Source organism: Bombina bombina, chromosome 2 (genome assembly GCF_027579735.1).
Source record: "Bombina bombina isolate aBomBom1 chromosome 2, aBomBom1.pri, whole genome shotgun sequence".
In the NCBI taxonomy this organism is placed as follows: Eukaryota; Metazoa; Chordata; class Amphibia; order Anura; family Bombinatoridae; genus Bombina; species Bombina bombina.
In genome coordinates this window covers 1,076,642,155-1,076,663,890 of record NC_069500.1, presented here as the reverse complement: position 1 = coordinate 1,076,663,890, position 21,736 = coordinate 1,076,642,155, and the positions used below count along the sequence as shown (strand labels likewise).

At 39.8% G+C, this 21,736-nt stretch overlaps 1 protein-coding gene across 1 annotated transcript in view; it reads right to left on the bottom strand.

Moving 5' to 3' along the window:
- The window catches only part of GAB1 (GRB2 associated binding protein 1), a gene marked incomplete in the record, with an annotated part of 316,439 nt that overhangs the window by 15,240 nt on the left and 279,463 nt on the right, over positions 1-21,736 (bottom strand). The window contains 3 exon segments of the mRNA XM_053703701.1: positions 14,278-14,401; positions 14,631-14,730; positions 15,393-15,482. Coding sequence (XP_053559676.1) covers positions 14,278-14,401; positions 14,631-14,730; positions 15,393-15,482 — 314 coding nt within the window.

Here is a 21,736-nt window from a genome sequence, read left to right as displayed (position 1 = left end):
TGAAATGGGTTGTAGAAGGTAACCCTGCTGAACAAACATCTTTTTAAGCAAACCTTCTAATTTTTTATCCATAGGATCTTTGAAAGCACAACTATCCTCTATGGGAATAGTGGTGCGTTTGTTTAAAGTAGAAACCGCTCCCTCGACCTTGGGGACTGACTGCCATAAGTCCTTTCTGGGGTCGACCATAGGAAACAATTTTTTAAATATGGGGGGAGGGACGAAAGGAATACCGGGCCTCTCCCATTCTTTATTAACAATGTCCGCCACCCGCTTGGGTATAGGAAAAGCTTCTGGGAGCCCCGGCACCTCTAGGAACTTGTCCATTTTACATAGTTTCTCTGGGATGACCAAATTTTCACAATCATCCAGAGTGGATAATACCTCCTTAAGCAAAATGCGGAGATGTTCCAATTTAAATTTAAATGTAATCACATCAGATTCAGCCTGCTGAGAAATGTTCCCTAAATCAGTAATTTCTCCCTCAGACAAAACCTCCCTGGCCCCCTCAGATTGTGTTAGGGGCCCTTCAGAGACATTAATATCAGCGTCGTCATGCTCTTCAGTAACTAAAACAGAGCATCCACGCTTACGCTGACAAGGGTTCATTTTGGCTAAAATGTTTTTGACAGAATTATCCATTACAGCCGTTAATTGTTGCATAGTAAGGAGTATTGGCGCGCTAGATGTACTAGGGGCCTCCTGAGTGGGCAAGACTCGTGTAGACGAAGGAGGGAATGATGCAGTACCATGCTTACTCCCCTCACTTGAGGAATCATCTTGGGCATCATTGTCATTATCACATAAATCACATTTATTTAAATGAATAGGAATTCTGGCTTCCCCACATTCAGAACACAGTCTATCTGGTAGTTCAGACATGTTAAACAGGCATAAACTTGATAAGAAAGTACAAAAAACGTTTTGAAATAAAACCGTTACTGTCACTTTAAATTTTAAACTGAACACACTTTATTACTGCAATTGCGAAAAAACATGAAGGAATTGTTCAAAATTCACCAAACTTTCACCACAGTGTCTTAAAGCCTTGAAAATATTGCACACCAATTTTGGAAGCTTTAACCCTTAAAATAACGGAACCGGAGCCGTTTTAAGCTTTAACCCCTTTACAGTCCCTGGTATCTGCTTTGCTGAGACCCAACCAAACCCAAAGGGGAATACGATACCAAATGACGCCTTCAGAAGTCTTTTATAAGTATCAGAGCTCCTCTCACATGCGACTGCATGCCATGCCTCTCAAAAACAAGTGCGCAACACCGGCGCGAAAATGAGACTCTGCCTATGCTTTGGGAAGCCCCTAAAGAATAAGGTGTCTAAAACAGTGCCTGCCGATATTATTATATCAAAATACCCAGAATAAATGATTCCTCAAGGCTAAATAAGTGTTAATATCAATCGATTTAGCCCAAAAAAAAGTCTACAGTCTAAATAAGCCCTTGTGAAGCCCTTATTTACAATCGTAATAAACATGGCTTACCGGATCCCATAGGGAAAATGACAGCTTCCAGCATTACATCGTCTTGTTAGAATGTGTCATACCTCAAGCAGCAAAGGACTGCAAACTGTTCCCCCAACTGAAGTTAATTGCTCTCAACAGTCCTGTGTGGAACAGCCATGGATTTTAGTTACGGTTGCTAAAATCATTTTCCTCATACAAACAGAATTCTTCATCTCTTTTCTGTTTCTGAGTAAATAGTACGTACCAGCACTATTTGAAAATAACAAACTCTTGATTGAATAATGAAAAACTACAGTTAAACACTAAAAAACTCTAAGCCATCTCCGTGGAGATGTTGCCTGTACAACGGCAAAGAGAATGACTGGGGTAGGCGGAGCCTAGGAGGGATCATGTGACCAGCTTTGCTGGGCTCTTTGCCATTTCCTGTTGGGGAAGAGAATATCCCACAAGTAAGGATGACGCCGTGGACCGGACACACCTATGTTGGAGAAAGTCATGTGATCAGGGGCTGTCAAAAGAGGCTTAGATACAAGGTAATCACAGAGGTAAAAAGTATATTAATATAACCATGTTGGCTGTGCAAAACTGGGGGATGGCTAACAAAGGAAGTATCTATCCTTTTAAACAATACAACATTTTGAGTTGACTATCCCTTTAAGATATGCCTTACTGCTATCTAAACATGGCTGAATGCAGAGATTGCCTTTGAGGAAGATGCCTTCAGTATCTGGGACACTTGAAGATTCTTTGTCTGATGGGCCTTTATGATTCACTGAACAAAACTATCCTCCTAGCATTCTCTTAAGAGATGTTGGATTTTAGCTGCACTGATTTTGTGAAAATGTTTCATGAAGATTATTGAGAACACAATATTTATTCAATTTCAGATTGTGACAGAGCTGTATTCATTTCTTGCTTGTTAGTGATTTACCTGCAATGCTGTCAAGCTACAGAAGGTACAGTTTGTAAACATCTGCTCCCTCTGCTTACTTGGATGAGCCCTTGGAAACAGAATATTTGAATAGGTAATAGCTGAAATCCTGCATTCTTAAAATGTTATTCATACCTAAAACATAGGGCCTAAAAACGTTGCTGTGTCAGACGAGAAAAAACTTGCAGGAGTTACCCTCAGGGAGTTCTATATAAAAAAGGGGCTTTACTTGCAAGTAGCAACATGTCTCCCATAGAAAGTATGGAGCTCACTGGAACAGGAAATTTTATTGGGGAGAGGGTAGTTAGCAGGGGCGCACTTTAAAAATTAAATCACGCAACCAATACAAATCAGGTTAAATCTGCTTTCAGCAACTTGTTGCATGTTACAATCTCATCTATTTTTGTATGCAGGTGTTTTTCTATAAGCGCAATAAGGGCCAGATTACAAGTGGCGTGCTATAGTTTTTTTACATTACAAGTTGGAAGTAAAAAGTTAGTGCAAAAGCGAAACTTGATGTGCGCTGACATTGGATATCGTGACCACGTTAATATTTTCTCCCTATAGACTTCCATGGAGCAAGCTCTAGAAAAAAAACACAAAAAAAACTCAAGACACTTATTGCTCCGCTAACCCGACACGCGACTACGCCAATTTAGAAATCTAAGGTTATATTAACCTAAAGAAAAAGAGAGAGACACAAAAGGTTCTAGTGATCCCTTGGAAAACCTTATTAATGTTTGTGCGTGAGCAATTAAAGGGATATACAAGCCCCTAAACAAATAATGACATCAAAACATATTTAAACACAGGCTCGTTTACTTATGATAAACAAAACACAGACCAGTTTAATAAAGGATCCCCACTATAGCACACCTCTGATAAAAATGTATCAGAGGTTTAAAAATGTTTATAACAAAATAAATAGCAGATGACACAGGAAGACCATCTAGAAATCACACACCTTATGTATTCATACCCTGGGTAAACACTTCTCCAATAACTGCATAATGCATTACAAAAATAATTGACAACCAGGCCACTAGAAACAGCTGTATATATTAAACATAGGGCAAGTGGGAAACCCTATGTTATGTAATAGCCTACAAAACAAATACCTTATATATACCATCCATATTCCATTATAACTCTGTCATATTATATAAAAAAAATACATATGTATATACTGCAAAAAATGATCTGCAACCTCTGGTTTTGCAAAAAACAAACAAACAACCCATTCCTTAATTATTAGGAATTAACACTTATTGGGAATATGTATTATTATTGAAGATGTCAAGGGCACATATAATGGCTTCCAGAATAAAATGTTAAGGTAGAAGCATGCAATTATTACACAAATCAAAATCCACTTGACTTTAGCCTTTCAACTAGAGTTCATGGTTGGACTTAAAAAAAACTTCCGAAGGACAAAATCTAATCCTCAAATAGGATTTAACCATTAATAAACTATAGTCAACGATTAAAGGGACAGTCTAGTATAAATTTAACTTTCATTATTCAGATAGGACTTTTAATTTTAATAAACTTTCCAATTTACTTTTATCATCAAATTTGCTTTTTTCTCTTGGTATTCTTAGTTGAAACTAAACCTAGGTAGGCTCATATGCTAATTTCTAAGCCTTTGAGGGCTGCCTCTTATCACATGCTTTTTAAATGTCTTTTCAACACAAAGAGACAGAAAGTACACATGGGCCATATAGATAACACTGTGTTCAGGCACAGAAAGTTATTTAAGAGTTAGCAAATCACAATGATAAATGCAAGACAATAGATAATAAACAGTCACAGTCATGTGATCAGGGGGCTGGAAGAAGGTTCCTAGATACAAGGTAATCACAGAGGTAAAAAGTATATTAACCCTTTCGTGACAGGGTTAAAGTGTCTACATCGGAACACCTGTTCCGATGTAGACAAATTGAAACTACGCGATCGTGCATACGATCGCGAGATTTCAATTATTGGATCGCATCTGGGGGGCGTCCCTACAACCCTAGGAACGCCCTCCAGACCGCGATCAAGTCCTTGAAGCGCAGAAGGCTTCAGGACAGCCGTTTGATATGACGTTCTATTCCGTCATAACGGCTTTAAAGCCCAGTGTAAATATGACGGAATAGAACGGCATAACGGCGTTAAAAGGTTAATATAACTGTTGGTTATGCAAAACTGGGCAATGGGTAATAAAGGGATTATCTATCTTTTAAAACAATAACAATTCTATGGTAGACTGTCCCTTTAAGGGACATGAATTTTTTCTTTCAAGATTCAAATAGAGCATGACATTTTATACAACTTTCTAAGCTACTTCTATTATCAAATTATCTTCATTCTCTTAGTATCTTTTATTGAAAAGCAGGGATATAAGCTCAGGAGCATGCACATATCTGGAACACTATATAGCAGCAGCTTTGCAAGAGCACTAGATATCAGCATTATTCCCGTGCTTTAGACACCTACCTATATATCTCTTCAACAAAGAATGCCATATGAATGAAGCAAATTTGATCCAAATTGGAAACTTTTTTTAAAATTGTTCTGTCTAAATCACACATGAACATTTTTTTTATTTAATATCCCTTTAAAGGGACAGTCAACAACTGAATTGTTGTTGTTTAAAAAGATAGATAAACCCTTTATTACCCATTCCCCAGTTTTGCATAACCAACACAGTTATATTAATACTTTTTACCTCTGTGATTAACTTGTATCTAAGCATCTTCTGACAGCCCCCTGATCAAATGACATTTTATTTATTATCTATTGACTTGCATTTTAGCCAATTATTGCAGTGTCTGTCACAAGCCACGGGCGTGATCACAATGTTATCTATATGGCTAACATGAACTAGCTCTCCCCTTTTGTGAAAAGCAAATAAAACCATGTGATAAGAGGCAGCCTTCAAGGGCTTAGAAATTATCATATGAGCCTTACTAGGTTTCGTTTTTAACTAAGAATACCAAGAGAACAAAGCAAATTGGTGATAAAAGTAAATTGGAAAGTTATTTAAAATTACATGCCCTATTTGAAACATGAGAGTTTTTTTTGGACTTGACTGTCCCTTTAACAAACCTTTTGGCTAAGGGATATCCTTAAATGTGAACTTCTGAAAGCTTTGAAGGCATGAAGGTAGATTCTATGGTGCTAAATTATAAACAGTATTAAGGATATATTGTTAAAGGGACATTCCAGTAAAAATATAAATGCACATAGATTTATTGCATATTTGAATAAACATATTGGCAATATACATGTATTGGCAAAAATGCTTCTATAAAGAGTTATCACTGTTTTTGTGTTAGCATTTTTCTCTGCACGTGAAGCATAGCTAGATATTTTCACTGCACCCACATTTTAAATACTGCAGCTGCTTAGAGCATCAGTGGGACTTATATCATGTCAGCAATTAAAAAAATGATTTATTACCAGATGGTACAAGCACCTTAGGCTCTCCAAACAAGTGTTGTGTTTAAAATGCTGGTGCACGGCGCATACTTAAAGGAACAGTAAAAGTGAAAAAAAAACTTTCATGATTTAAATAGGGCATGTAATTTTAAACAACTTTACAAATTTACTTTTATTACCATTTTTGCTTTGTTCTCTTGGTATTCTTAGTTGAAAGCTAAATCTAGGAGGTTCATATGCTAATTTCTTAGACCTTGAAGACTGCCTCTAATCTGACTGCATTTTGACAGTTTTTTACCACTAGAGGGCGTTAGTTCATGTGTTTCATATAGATAACATTGAGCTCAGGCACATGAAGCTCCTAGGAGTCAGCACTGATTGGCTAAAAATGCAAGTCTTTCAAAAGAACTGAAATAAGGGGGCAGTTTGCAGAGGCATAAATACAAGGTAATCACAGAGGTAAAAAGTATATTATAGTGTATTATAACTGTGTTGGTTATGCAAAATTGGGGAATGGGTAATAAAGGGATTATCTACTTTTTTAAACAACAAAAATTCTGGTGTTTACTGTCCCTTTAAATACACTTTTGAAACAGCTATAGCTTTTATTAGAAGCATTTTTGCTAATGCATATATAATACAAAATTGCATTTGTTCAATACAGAAATGCACCCATGTGGTTTCCAATTTTGGCTGGAATATCCCTTTAATCTTAACACAGATTTAAAAAATAAATAAAATACAAATGATAAAAATTATAAGCATAAAGGTAAAATCAGTTCAGCGTTTGTATTACATCAATTCTCTTCTCTTATTGAACTTCTGGGTGAAATGCTATAACCATTTTGTAAAATGAGCTAAATGCTATTACCCTATAACGTGTATTTAGCTAATACATGTAATTATACATTGTTTAACATACAACACCATGAACTCTTGGAAATTGTAGGTATAGTATGATTCAGGATTTAATGTTAAAGTAGTCCACATGCACCTAACCAGTAATCTTTGTAATCCCTAATTATTTTACTTTTGTTTTCAAAACACACTTATTTTAATGTTGAGGACAAATTTCTATGTGTATTTCTACATAGTCCATCTTATGTTAAATATAGGAAAAAGAAAAAATTTACACTTGTCTACTCCAAATTCTCCAAGACCAGTGGAAATTTCTAGCTCTGTATATATGTGTACACACACACACACACATCTATACTATAATTGCGTTTGTAACGTGTCCGTCGGTGTCGCCAGTTGCACATGCATCCTCAAAGGAATGTTGGCTGCGCAAGGCAGCTAAAAGAATGTTGGCTGCGCACACAGCCAAAATAATCCACCTGGATGCAGCAAAGCATCCTTCAGTGGATTCTTTCACTACCCTGCCATTTTCGGAATCTACCTGGATGCAGCATAGGAAAACCCGAAGCCTTTAAAAAAAAACCAAAAAAAAAAACCAAAAAAAAAAAAACCAAAAATGCCTGGATCCTCAACGGCGGTGGTCCTTGGCGGCGTGGAGGCTCCTCTTCATGTGATCGTCCGGTCGCACACTGAAGATTAAATGCAAGGTACCCCATATTTATTGGGGTACCTTGCATTCCTATTGGCTTAAATTTGGAAATCAGCCAATAGGATGAGAGCTACTGAAATCTTATTGGCTGATTTGAACAGCCAATAGGATTTCAGTAGCTCTAATCCTATTAGCTGATTCCAAAATTTCAGTCAATAAAAATGCAAGGTACTCCAAATTGATTGCAGTACCTTGCATTCAATCTTCAGTCTACGACAGACATCGGATGAAGAGGAGCCTCCATGAAGTCGAGGAACGCCACCGTTGAGGATCCAGGCATCGGGAACACAGCTCTGCACCTCCGCTCCATGCCACCTTCACTCCGGAGGAAGATAGAAGATGCTGGATCCGTCTGGGAGAAGACCTTCTCCGCCCGACTTTAGGAACAGTGAGTACCTATTTGGGGCTTAGGTGTAGGCTTTTTAATTTAAATTTTTTGGCTGTTTTTTTTTTTTTTTTTATAGATTAGGGTTTTTATGGGCTTGAAAAAGAGCCGATTGCCCTTTTAAGGACAGTAAAAGAGCTGAATGCCCATACAAATGCCCCTAAATGGGTAGTTTAGTTTTTTTTAGGGTTAGGTTTTTTTTATTTTGGGGGGTTTTTACTGTTAGGGGGGACTTAGTATTTTTCAGAGGTAAAAGAGCTGTTTAACTTAGGGCAATGCCCTACAAAAGGCCAGTTTAAGGGCTATTGGTAGTTTAGTATTAGATTAGGGGGTGTTTTTATTTTGGGGGGGGGATTTTTTATTTTTATAGGGGTATTAGTTTAGGTTAAATTTTTTATTTTGGATATCTGTTTATTTTTTGTAACTTTAGCTTTGGGGTTTGTATTTATTAAACATAGAATGCCCTCTGGGCAGGCTTATCGCCTAGTATATATATATATATATCCATTTATGGTTTGCATTCTTCAGATCTAGTCAGAAATTTTAAATGTTTCACAAATTACTCAAGCTCACAACTTTCTTTCTTTTCAGAAAAAAAGGACAATAAATGTTTCTAAAAAGAAAGAAAGTTGTGAGCTTGAGTAATTTGTGAAATATATATATACACACAGTATCCCACAAAAGTGAGTACACCCCTCACTTTTTTGTAATGTGTTTCATGTGTCAACACTGAAGAAATGCCACTTTGCTACAATGTAAAGTAGTGAGTGTACAGCCTGTATAACAGTGTAAATTTGCTGTCCCCTCAAAATAACTCAACACACAGCCATTAATGTCTAAACCGTTGGCAGCAAAAGTGAGTACACCCCTAAGTGGAAATGTCCAAATTGGGCCCAATTAGCCATTTTTCCTCCCTGGTGTCAAGTGACTTGTTAGTGTTACAAGGTCTCAGGTGTGAATTGGGAGCAGGTGTGTTAAATTTGGTGTTATTGCTCTCACACTCTCTCATACTGGTCACTGGAAGTTCAATATGGCACCTCATGGCAAAGAACTCTCTGAGGATCTGTAAAAAAGAATTGTTGCTCTACAAAAAGATGGCCTAGGCTATAAAAAGATTGCCAAGACCCTGAAACTGAGCTGCATCACGGTGGGCAAGACCATACAGTGGTTTCACAGGACAGGTTCCACTCAGAACAGGCCTCGCTATGGGCGACCAAAAAAGTTGAGTGCACGTGCTCAGCGTCATATCCAGAGGTTATCTTTGGGAAATAGACGTATGAGTGCTGCCAGCATTGCTGCAGAGGTTGAAGGGGTGGGGGGAGCCTGTCAGTGCTCAGACCATACGCCGCAAACTGCATCAAATTGGTCTGCATGGCTGTCGTACCAGAAGAAAGCCTCTTCTAAAGATGATGCACAAGAAAGTCTGCAAACAGTTTGCTGAAGACTAGCAGACTAAGGACATGGATTACTGGAACCATGTCCTGTGGTTTGATGAGAATATGATAAACTTATTTTGTTCAGATGGTGTCAAGCGTGTGTGGCGGCAACCAGGTGAGGAGTTCAAAGACAAGTGTGTCTTGCCAACAGTCAAGCATGGTGGTGGGAGTGTCATGGTCTGGGCCTGCATGAGTGCTGCCGGTACTGGGGAGCTACAGTTCATCGAGGGAACCATGAATGCCAACATGTACTGTGACATACTAAAGCAGAGCATGATCCCCTCCCTTCGGAGACTGGGCCACAGGGCAGTATTCCAACATGATAACAACCCCAAACACACCTCCAAGATGACCACTGCCTTGCTAAAGAAGCCGAGGGTAAAGGTGATTGACTGGCCAAGCATGTCTCCAGACCTAAACCCTATTGAGAATCCGTGGGGCATCCTCAAACGGAAGGTGGGGGAGCGCAAGGTCTCTAACATTCACCAGCTCCTTGATGTTGTCATGGAGGAGTGGAAGAGGACTCCAGTGGCAATATGCGAAGCTTTGGTGAACTCCATACCCAAGAGGGTTAAGGCAGTGCTGGAAAATAATGGTGGCCACAAAAAATATTGACACTTTGGGCCCAATTTGGACATTTCCACTTAGGGGTGTACTCACTTTTGTTGCCAACGGTTTAGACATTAATGGCTGTGTCTTGAGTTATTTTGAGGGGACAGCAAATTTACACTGTTATACAGACTGTACACTCACTACTTTACATTGTAGCAAAGTGTCATTTCTTCAGTGTTGTCACATGAAAATATATAATAAAATATTTACAAAAATGTGAGGGGTGTACTCACTTTTGTGGGATACTGTATATATATATATATATATATATATATATATATATATGTGTGTGTGTATATGTAATGTATGTTTTTTTTTAATTCATAAAGACAAATAAATGTGACCTATGTAGCTCAACTGCTATAACCGTTCTATGTAGAAATCTAGCGCCTGTGTGTGGTGTGCCCTGTATGCTCTGGAAGAAATAACACCTAGCTGTCAAATGGAAAATCTAAGGTTAATGAGTGTAACCAGAGCACCTGTCCTGGTGGAGGCTAGGGTATAGTGTGTCAATAATAATCTAGGTATAAGAATGGTATAGATGTGGTTGTACTTATTACATTTCACTTTGAATCTTTACAGGTAAAATCTTTGCAAGGTTAATCAAATATTAAAAACAAAATCTTATCCTAAAATCATGGATCAATGCACATGATAAAACTAAACAGTAATAATAGTTAAACTCCTATGCGCAAATATTGGACAATTTTGGAGTTAACAATACAAACTTCTATACAAATGTGAGGTTAAAAATGTGATGTCGACAGTCCGGACCTCTGTGCAAGAGGTATAAACAGCCTTGATACTGTGGGCTATAACTGATGCTAATAGTTCTCCTTGGCTAGATTCTTATTTTTGTCCCCAATTCTGTGCTCAGTGTGTGATATTTAAATTGGAATTCTAGTGTCCAGATAATATATTCCTTGAAGTAGATAGTTATATGGTGCAACTTTGTCCAATGGTGCAAAAAAACAAAAAAACGATGCAAAATGCAAGTGAATCCAATGTTGCAAAAAAACAAACAAAACCAGCCTGTGTTGCAGATGTGTGAAAATGTGAGATTGTAAAAAAATTATAAAAAAAAAACAATAAAAATTTAAATTAAAATGTGTATACAAATTGTGTGTTTGTATAGAAGTTTGTATTGTTAACTCGAAATTGTCCAATATTATTACTAGTTCGTTTTATCATGTGCATGGATCCATGTTTTTAGGATAAGATTTTGTTTTTAATTTTTAATATTTGATTAACCTTGCAAAGATTTTACCTGTAAAGATTCAAAGTGAAATGTAATAAGTACAACCACATCTATACCATTCTTATACCTAGATTATTATTGACACACTATACCCTAGCCTCCATCAGGAAAGCCGCTCTGCTTACACTCATTAACCTCAGCTGCTATAACCATTGTGTAAGATGAGCTAAATGCTATTACCCTATAACGTGTATTTAGCTAATACATGTAATTATACATCGTTTAACATACAACTCCATGAACTCTTGGAAATGATTCAGGATTTAATAATAAAGTAGTCCACATGCACCTTACCAGTAATCTTTGTAATCCCTAATTACTTTACTTACTTTTGTTTTCAAAACACACTAATCAGAGTGGAAAAGTTCTAGTCCATCTAATATTAAATATAGGAAAGAGACATTTTTTTTTTACTTGTACTTATACTGAGCTCTCTCCTCACTACCTGTCCTCTTGACCCTATCCCCTCAAAGCTGCTCCCCTCCCTCTTTTCTACCCTTACCCCAATACTCACACACATTTTAAACCTCTCTCTCAGCACTGGTATATTTCCCTCATCTCTGAAACATGCACTGGTCACACCTATCCTCAAAAAACCTTCTCTTGATCCAACCTCCCCATCAAACTACAGTCCTATTTCCCTACTCCCTTTTGCCTCAAAGCTTCTCGAAAAGCTAGTATATGCACGCCTATCCCATTTACTTACTACATTAAACTCCCTCCTCGACCCACTGCAATCTGGATTTCGTCCCCATCATTTCACAGAGACAGCAATTCTTAAGGTTACCAACGACCTACTTACAGCAAAATCAAAAGGCCAGTTTTCTCCGCTTATCCTCCTAGATCTGTCCGCAGCCTTTGATACTGTTGACCACCCTCTTTTGTTCCAAACCCTCCATTCCTTCAGCATTTGTGACACAAAACCTCTTGTGGTTCTCTTCCTACCTGTCAAACCGTACCTTTAGTGTAGCCTTCTCTGGGGCCTCCTCTGCCCCATCACCACTTTCTGTTGGGGTACAGCAAGGCTCTGTCCTCGGTCCCCTTCTCTTCTCAATCTACACATCATCATTAGGTTCCCTAATAAAGTCCCACTGTTCCAATATCATCTGTATGCAGATGACACCCAAATCTACTTCTCTGCACCAGAACTACCTCCTTCCTTGCAAACCCGTGTCACTAACTGTCTTTCTCACATCTCTTCCTCGATGTCCTCTCACTACCTCAAGCTAAATCTCTCCAAAACTGAGCTCCTTATTTTCCCTCCTTCTTCCAAAATCTCCACCCCCAATCTCTCTATAACTGTTGACAACTCCATCATTACCCCTACCCCGCATGCCCGATGTCTTGGTGTCACACTTGACTCAGATCTTTCTTTCACTCCTCACATTCAGTCCTTGGCTAAAACCTGCCGCTTACACCTTAAAAACATCTCTAAAATTAGACATTTTCTTACACAAGACACAACTAAGATTTTAATCCACTCTCTCATCCTTTCCTGCATCGATTACTGCAACTCTGTCCTCTCTGGTCTCCCCAGTTGCCGCCTAGCTCCTTTAAATCCATAATGAATGCCTCTGCCAGGCTCATCTTCCTTACACGTGGCTCTTCATCTGCTGCACCTCTCTGCCAATTCCTTCACTGGCTTCCACTTGCCTCCAGGATTAAACACAAAATTCTCATTCTGACATACAAAGCACTCAACTGCACTGCTCCCCCGTATATCTCAAACCTCGTCTCCAGATACTCTCCCTCCTGTCCCCTTCGCTCTGCTCATGACCTCCTACTCTCCTCCTCTCTTGTTACCTCCTCACACTCCCTCTTACAGGACTTCTCCAGACTGGCTCCCATCTTGTGGAACTCTCTGCCTCGCTCTACAAGACTCTCCCCTAGTTTTGAAAGCTTCAAGCGCTACATAAAGACTCTACTGTTCATTAATTTCAGTTTGCTTGGCTTTGCTGCAACACAAGCGGACAGCTTCACCTACTGGCTGCTTCTCAATGCTTTTCAATAGCAGTCACATGACTGGAAAAAAAGGTTGTTATTCTGAAACGGTGTAAATTGAACCGTTGTAAAACGAGGGCCACCTGTATATATATATATATATATATATATATATATATATATATATATATATATATATATATATATATATATATATATACAGTATATAATGTATTTGTTTTTTTAATTCCTAAATACAAATAAACGGGACCTTTGTAGTTCAGCTAACTTGACAATACATTGTCCCTTCACAACAACAACGGTATAAGTCTTTCATAGAAGTAGAAAAAAGGAAACTGAAATGAAGTTAAAGGGACAGTCTAGGCCAAAATAAACTTGCATGATTCAGATAGAGCATGTCATTTTAAAAATTTTCCAATTTACTTTTATCACCAATTTTGCTCTGTTCTCTTGGTATTCTTAGTTGAAAGCTTAACCTAGGAGGTTCATATGCTAATTTCTTAGACCTTGAAGCCCACCTCCTTCAGATTGCATTTTAACAGTTTTTCACCACTAGAGGGTGTTAGTTCACGTATTTCATATACATAACACTGTGCTCGTGCACTAGAAGTTATCTGGGAGCAGGCACTGATTGGCTAGACTGCAAGTCTGTCAAAAGAACTGAAAAAAGGGGCAGTTTGCAGAGGCTTAGATACAAAATAATCACAGAGGTTAAATGTATATTAATATAACTGTGTTGGTTATGCAAAACTGGGAAATGGATAATAAAGGGATTATCTATCTTTTAAAACAATAACAATTCTATGGTAGACTGTCCCTTTAAGGGACATGAATTTTTTCTTTCAAGATTCAAATAGAGCATGACATTTTATACAACTTTCTAAGTTACTTCTATTATCAAATTATCTTCATTCTCTTAGTATCTTTTATTGAAAAGCAGGGATATAATCTTTTAAAACAATAAAAATTCTGGTGTAGACTGTCCCTTTAAGACAGGTGTACAACTGAGGGATATGTAGATATTAGACAGGGCAGTGCATGAAGCATGAAATAAAGTTAAGACAGGTATACAACTGAGGGATATATAGATTTAAGACAGGGCAGTACATGAGGGATGAAATAAAGTTAAGACAGGTGTACAACTGAGGGATATAAGACAGGTCAGTGCATGAAGGATGAAATAAAGTTAAGAGAGGTGTACAACTGAGTGAAGTTTTACATACTGGGTCTTCAGTGGAAAGATTTGGGTTCATGGGTACATAATGTTCGTCACTGTCCTGCGAGTCACTGCTGGAAGCTGTGCTATGTACTGAATCCGGTCTGGGAGGCATAGGGAACCTGGAGGAGCTAATTACCAGTAATTATTTTGACAACAATGTAACTGAATTATATTTTGTGCCATAAAAAAAAAAAACTAAATGTGTAAATAAAATAGACAAATAATTATTTAATGGTACATTAGTTATTAAATATAAAAACCTAAACAAATGATTCATAATGCACTCATGCACCAATGAGCCAGCAAAACAAATTAAATGAATAATAAAATAAATAAAGAATTAAAAAGCATACGTACTCTCGTGTAAAGCTTCTAGTTACTGGGGATCGTATTGGTGTCTGCATCAGCAATTCATCACACTCAGTTAAGGGCAATATTTCCAGGGGAGCTGGCTTAACTACAAAAAACAAAGAAATATGTTTGCTCAATGCTTTACCAAAGTAGCTACAAAATGGTGTGATCTCACTATTGCAAATTAGAAAAAGGCTTAATATAGCATATGAAGGTTCTGTATTCATATCATAGATGTACTGTGTTTAATATAATAAACCACACTATACACACATAAGGCGGAACACAAATATGAAACACCAAGGGCAAGGCAGACTTAATCAACAATTACTGTATAAAAAGGAACATCAAACACTTCCGCCACGTTCCCTAGATCGGCCAAAAAGAACATTCTATAACATAGGTTTTTAAAATAATGCAAATCAAACAGATGGATTGATCAAATTGCTGCATTCTGAAATATGGGTTACAGCATTTTGTTTTTTTGTCTCCCCAGGGAGCATAGGACAAATCTAGTTTTAAACACAAACAAAATAAGTGCTTAATGTTCCTTTAAAAAAAAAGAGGTTTAGATATCAGGAATTACTATAAAAAACAAACACATTTATTTTACTGTTAACCCTATATATTGTAGCAATAACTGAAGCATATTAAGATCTCTAAATTGGCTCTCTCTTCAACAGACATATGCAGCATGTAATGACTCTAGTTGTTTGTATAAAGCACAGTACAGTATTACACGACAGCGTGGAGAGCTAAAGTACATACCCCTTTTTTTTGTGGAAAATTCACCTATGGTTTGTGAATCAGTTCGCTCTAAACCATGAGCTTTAGGTCTTAAAACTTTAGGGCTTTGACCTAATTGGCAAAAAGAAGATTTTCTTAATACAATGATTTTCTTTCTGGAAAAAAAAGGCAGGGACAAAAATGGAATTCTGCATTTGAAAGCAGCAGAGTCCAGGCAGCGCAGCTTGGTTAATGGTATGAGCAAAAGCAAAACTGTTCAGGAAAATCCAATAGCTGAGCTGGTCTCATGCTATGTTGTAAGACCCAAAATAAAAAGAAAAATCAGTTGCATGCTGAAAGCTTGTCTGAAGCAAGCACCACAGAAGGACACAAAAAGGCAGCCTTTATTCTCCACCCACGTCCACCACACAAGAACATAAATACTCACCATCACAATGTATAGCTGAACTTTGTTTAAAGGGACATGAAAGTCACAATCGTACTTTCATGATTCAGACAGAGCATGCAATTTTATGAGACGTTTCAGTTTGCTTCTATTATCAAATTTACTTTGTTCTTTTGGTATCGAAAAGCATATCTAGGTAGGCTCAGAAACAGCCATACGCTGCTAGCAGCTAGCTGCTGGTTATGCACATATTCCTCTTATCATAGACTCACCTGATGTGTTCAGCTAGCTCAAAGTAGTGCACTGCTGCTCTAAAGACGGATCTTAACTGTGTTTAACCACATTACATGTATGTAACAATGCAATAAAAAATGCTCTAATGCGTTTGAGTATTTTTTTTTTGCACTTATGCCTCTTATTTATGGATTCCATTATTATTTTATTTAAAAACATACATTTGATTACTAAATTGTTAAAACTATCACATCGCATACACAACTGTATAAAAGGATTTCAGTTTCCAACTGCATCTTGGTTAAAGGGACACTGTAATTAATTTTACATTGTTTCATCCAAAAGAGTGCATTTCAAAATGTATTATTATTATTATTATTATTATTATTAATAATTAAGTTTTGCTTCTTTCTTAATTTTTTTTAAAGGCATCTTCCAGTCCTGAATTAACAACCTTTTCTTGATAGACTTGCAAAGGTATCTAAGTTTCCACAAATTAAGCTGTAGGAGTTGTTCTCATCAACCAGTGAGGATTAGCAAGAAATAATCAACTGATAGTGCTTTATTAATTGTTCAACAACATTTTTTTTGCCTTTATAATGCTATTTTTTATATGCAAAAAATAAATTTAGTACAATGCCCCTTTAAGATGTAGTAATGGTATTTTTAATAAAACAATCAACTGTATATGTTCTTTGAATAAATGTAGAGATCAGTGCTTTGAGTTTATTATTTTTTAAAACCATAAACTATATAATAGATGCAGTCACATAGTTGCCAACATCAGAAAACAAAATTACAGACATATTTTGCAGCAGAGCAATCAAGCAGAGTATCAGTCACACTGAACAGATAGCTCAGCATGCTAAGGCACTGTGGCAACCCAAGGCAAGGTTCACTTAGCCTTTCACCCTTCCGAGGTCGATAAAATGAGCAGCGCCCTGAGACCCTTACAGGCGATTATCTACGCTTTACAAGTACCCAATACATACACCCACTGATTGTTTTGATAGGTCTGCGACTCAAAAAAATCCCAATTTAAATTGTACATTAAATATTGTATTGTTTAAACTGTAAACGTCCCTGACGTATGCTGAAAGATGACAAAATAAATACACAAACCAACAAAGACCTTATGTCAGATTGCCACAGACATTCATGCCAAACCCACAACTTAAAGGAGATTTTTAAAATGCTGGAAAGAATCACTTGACAATAGCACCATGGGGGAGAACACCAAAAAACACGACTGTCCCATGAAAACCGGGACAGTTGACAAGTATGCAGTATTTAACATTCTTTAGAATTCCCCTGTATTGTTAGATAGGCAGACCTGATGTAATGTAGGTGTCTCTCATTCACACCCAGCCCCCTGTATAGTGAGATAGACAGGCCTGATGTAATGTAGGTGTCTCTCCTTCTCACCCAGCCCCCTGTATAGTTAGATAGACAGGCCTGATGTAATGTAGGTGTCTCTCCTTCACACCCAGCCCCCTGTATAGTGAGATAGACAGGCCTGATGTAATATAGGTGTCTCTCCTTCACACCCACTCCCCTGTATAGTTAGATAGACAGGCCTGATGTAATGTAGGTGTCTCTCCTTCACACCCAGCCCCCTGTATAGTTAGATAGGCAGGCCTGATGTAATGTAGGTGTCTCTCCTTAACACCCAGCCCCCTGTATAGTGAGATAGACAGGCCTGATGTAATGTAGGTGTCTCTCCTTCTCAACCAGCCCCCTGTATAGTGAGATAGACAGGCCTGATGTAATGTAGGTGTCTCTCCTTCTCACCCAGCCCCCTGTATAGTTAGATAGGCAGGCCTGATGTAATGTAGGTGTCTCTCCTTCACACCCAGCCCCCTGTATAGTTAGATAGGCAGGCCTGATGTAATGTAGGTGTCTCTCCTTCACACCCAGCCCCCTGTATAGTGAGATAGACAGGCCTGATGTAATGTAGGTGTCTCTCCTTCACACCCAGCCCCCTGTATAGTTAGATAGACAGGCCTGATGTAATGTAGGTGTCTCTCCTTCACACCCAGCCCCCTGTATAGTGAGATAGACAGGCCTGATGTAATGTAGGTGTCTCTCCTTCACACCCAGCCCCCTGTATAGTTAGATAGACAGGCCTGATGTAATGTAGGTGTCTCTCCTTCACACCCAGCCCCCTGTATAGTTAGATAGACAGGCCTGATGTAATGTAGGTGTCTCTCCTTCACACCCAGCCCCTTGTATAGTTATATAGACAGGCCTGATGTAATGTAGGTGTCTCTCCTTCACACCCAGCCCCCTGTATAGTTAGATAGACAGGCCTGATGTAATATAGGTGTCTCTCCTTCACACCCACTCCCCTGTATAGTTAGATAGACAGGCCTGATGTAATGTAGGTGTCTCTCCTTCACACCCACCCCCCTGTATAGTTATATAGACAGGCCTGATGTAATGTAGGTGTCTCTCCTTCACACCCAGCCCCCTGTATAGTTAGATAGACAGGCCTGATGTAATGTAGGTGTCTCTCCTTCACACCCAGCCCCCTGTATAGTGAGATAGGCAGGCCTGATGTAATGTAGGTGTCTCTCCTTCACACCCAGCCCCCTGTATAGTGAGATAGGCAGGCCTGATGTAATGTAGGTGTCTCTCCTTCACACCCAGCCCCCTGTATAGTTAGATAGACAGGCCTGATGTAATGAAGGTGTCTCTCCTTCACACCCAGCCCCCTGTATAGTGAGATAGGCAGGTCTGATGTAATATAGGTGTCTCTCCTTCACACCCAGCCCCCTGTATAGTTAGATAGACAGGCCTGATGTAATGTAGGTGTCTCTCCTTCACACCCAGCCCCCTGTATAGTTAGATAGGCAGGCCTGATGTAATGTAGGTGTCTCTCTTTCACACCCAGCCCCCTGTATAGTTAGATAGGCAGGCCTGATGTAATGTAGGTGTCTCTCTTTCACACCCAGCACCCTGTATAGTTAGATAGGCAGGCCTGATGTAATGTAGGTGTCTCTCCTTCACACCCAGCCCCCTGTATCGTTAGATAGACAGGCCTGATGTAATGTAGGTGTCTCTCCTTCACACCCAGCCCCCTGTATAGTTAGATAGACAGGCCTGATGTAATGTAGGTGTCTCTCCTTCACACCCAGCCCCCTGTATAGTGAGATAGACAGGCCTGATGTAATGTAGGTGTCTCTCCTTCACACCCAGCCCCCTGTATAGTTAGATAGGCAGGCCTGATGTAATGTAGGTGTCTCTCCTTCACACCCAGCCCCCTGTATAGTTAGATAGACAGGCCTGATGTAATGCAGGTGTCTCTCCTTCACACCCAGCCCCCTGTATAGTTAGATAGACAGGCCTGATGTAATGTAGGTGTCTCTCCTTCACACCCAGCCCCTTGTATAGTTATATAGACAGGCCTGATGTAATGTAGGTGTCTCTCCTTCACACCCAGCCCCCTGTATAGTTAGATAGACAGGCCTGATGTAATATAGGTGTCTCTCCTTCACACCCACTCCCCTGTATAGTTAGATAGACAGGCCTGATGTAATGTAGGTGTCTCTCCTTCACACCCACCCCCCTGTATAGTTATATAGACAGGCCTGATGTAATGTAGGTGTCTCTCCTTCACACCCAGCCCCCTGTATAGTTAGATAGACAGGCCTGATGTAATGTAGGTGTCTCTCCTTCACACCCAGCAACCTGTATAGTGAGATAGGCAGGCCTGATGTAATGTAGGTGTCTCTCCTTCACACCCAGCCCCCTGTATAGTGAGATAGGCAGGCCTGATGTAATGTAGGTGTCTCTCCTTCACACCCAGCCCCCTGTATAGTTAGATAGACAGGCCTGATGTAATGTAGGTGTCTCTCCTTCACACCCAGCCCCCTGTATAGTGAGATAGGCAGGTCTGATGTAATATAGGTGTCTCTCCTTCACACCCAGCCCCCTGTATAGTTAGATAGACAGGCCTGATGTAATGTAGGTGTCTCTCCTTCACACCCAGCCCCCTGTATAGTTAGATAGGCAGGCCTGATGTAATGTAGGTGTCTCTCTTTCACACCCAGCCCCCTGTATAGTTAGATAGGCAGGCCTGATGTAATGTAGGTGTCTCTCTTTCACACCCAGCACCCTGTATAGTTAGATAGGCAGGCCTGATGTAATGTAGGTGTCTCTCCTTCACACCCAGCCCCCTGTATCGTTAGATAGACAGGCCTGATGTAATGTAGGTGTCTCTCCTTCACACCCAGCCCCCTGTATAGTTAGATAGACAGGCCTGATGTAATGTAGGTGTCTCTCCTTCACACCCAGCCCCCTGTATAGTGAGATAGACAGGCCTGATGTAATGTAGGTGTCTCTCCTTCACACCCAGCCCCCTGTATAGTTAGATAGGCAGGCCTGATGTAATGTAGGTGTCTCTCCTTCACACCCAGCCCCCTGTATAGTTAGATAGACAGGCCTGATGTAATGCAGGTGTCTCTCCTTCACACCCAGCCCCCTGTATAGTTAGATAGACAGGCCTGATGTAATGTAGGTGTCTCTCCTTCACACCCAGCCCCCTGTATAGTTAGATAGACAGGCCTGATGTAATGTAGGCGTCTCTCTTTCACACCCAGCACCCTGTATAGTTAGATAGGCAGGCCTGATGTAATGTAGGTGTCTCTCTTTCACACCCAGCACCCTGTATAGTTAGATAGGCAGGCCTGATGTAATGTAGGTGTCTCTCCTTCACACCCAGCCCCCTGTATAGTTAGATAGACAGGCCTGATGTAATGTAGGTGTCTCTCCTTCACACCCAGCACCCTGTATAGTGAGATAGACACGCCTGATGTAATGTAGGTGTCTCTCCTTCACACCCAGCACCCTGTATAGTGAGATAGACAGGCCTGATGTAATGTAGGTGTCTCTCCTTCACACCCAGCCCCTTGTATAGTTAGATAGACAGGCCTGATGTAATGTAGGTGTCTCTCATTCACACCCAGCACCCTGTATAGTGAGATAGGCAGGTCTGATGTAATGAAGGTGTCTCTCCTTCACACCCAGCCCCCTGTATAGTTAGATAGACAGGCCTGATGTAATGTAGGTGTCTCTCATTCACACCCAGCCCCCTGTATAGTTAGATAGGCAGGCCTGATGTAATGTAGGTGTCTCTCCTTCACACCCAGCCCCCTGTATAGTTAGATAGACAGGCCTGATGTAATGAAGGTGTCTCTCCTTCACACCCAGCCCCCTGTATAGTTAGATAGACAGGCCTGATGTAATGTAGGTGTCTCTCATTCACACCCAGCCCCCTGTATAGTTAGATAGGCAGGCCTGATGTAATGTAGGTGTCTCTCTTTCACACCCAGCACCCTGTATAGTTAGATAGGCAGGCCTGATGTAATGTAGGTGTCTCTCTTTCACACCCAGCACCCTGTATAGTTAGATAGGCAGGCCTGATGTAATGTAGGTGTCTCTCCTTCACACCCAGCCCCCTGTATAGTTAGATAGGCAGGCCTGATGTAATGTAGGTGTCTCTCCTTCACACCCAGCCCCCTGTATAGTGAGATAGACAGGCCTGATGTAATGTAGGTGTCTCTCCTTCACACCCAGCCCCCTGTATAGTTAGATAGACACGCCTGATGTAATGTAGGTGTCTCTCCTTCACACCCAGCCCCCTGTATAGTGAGATAGACAGGCCTGATGTAATGTAGGTGTCTCTCCTTCACACCCAGCCCCCTGTATAGTTAGATAGACAGGCCTGATGTAATGTAGGTGTCTC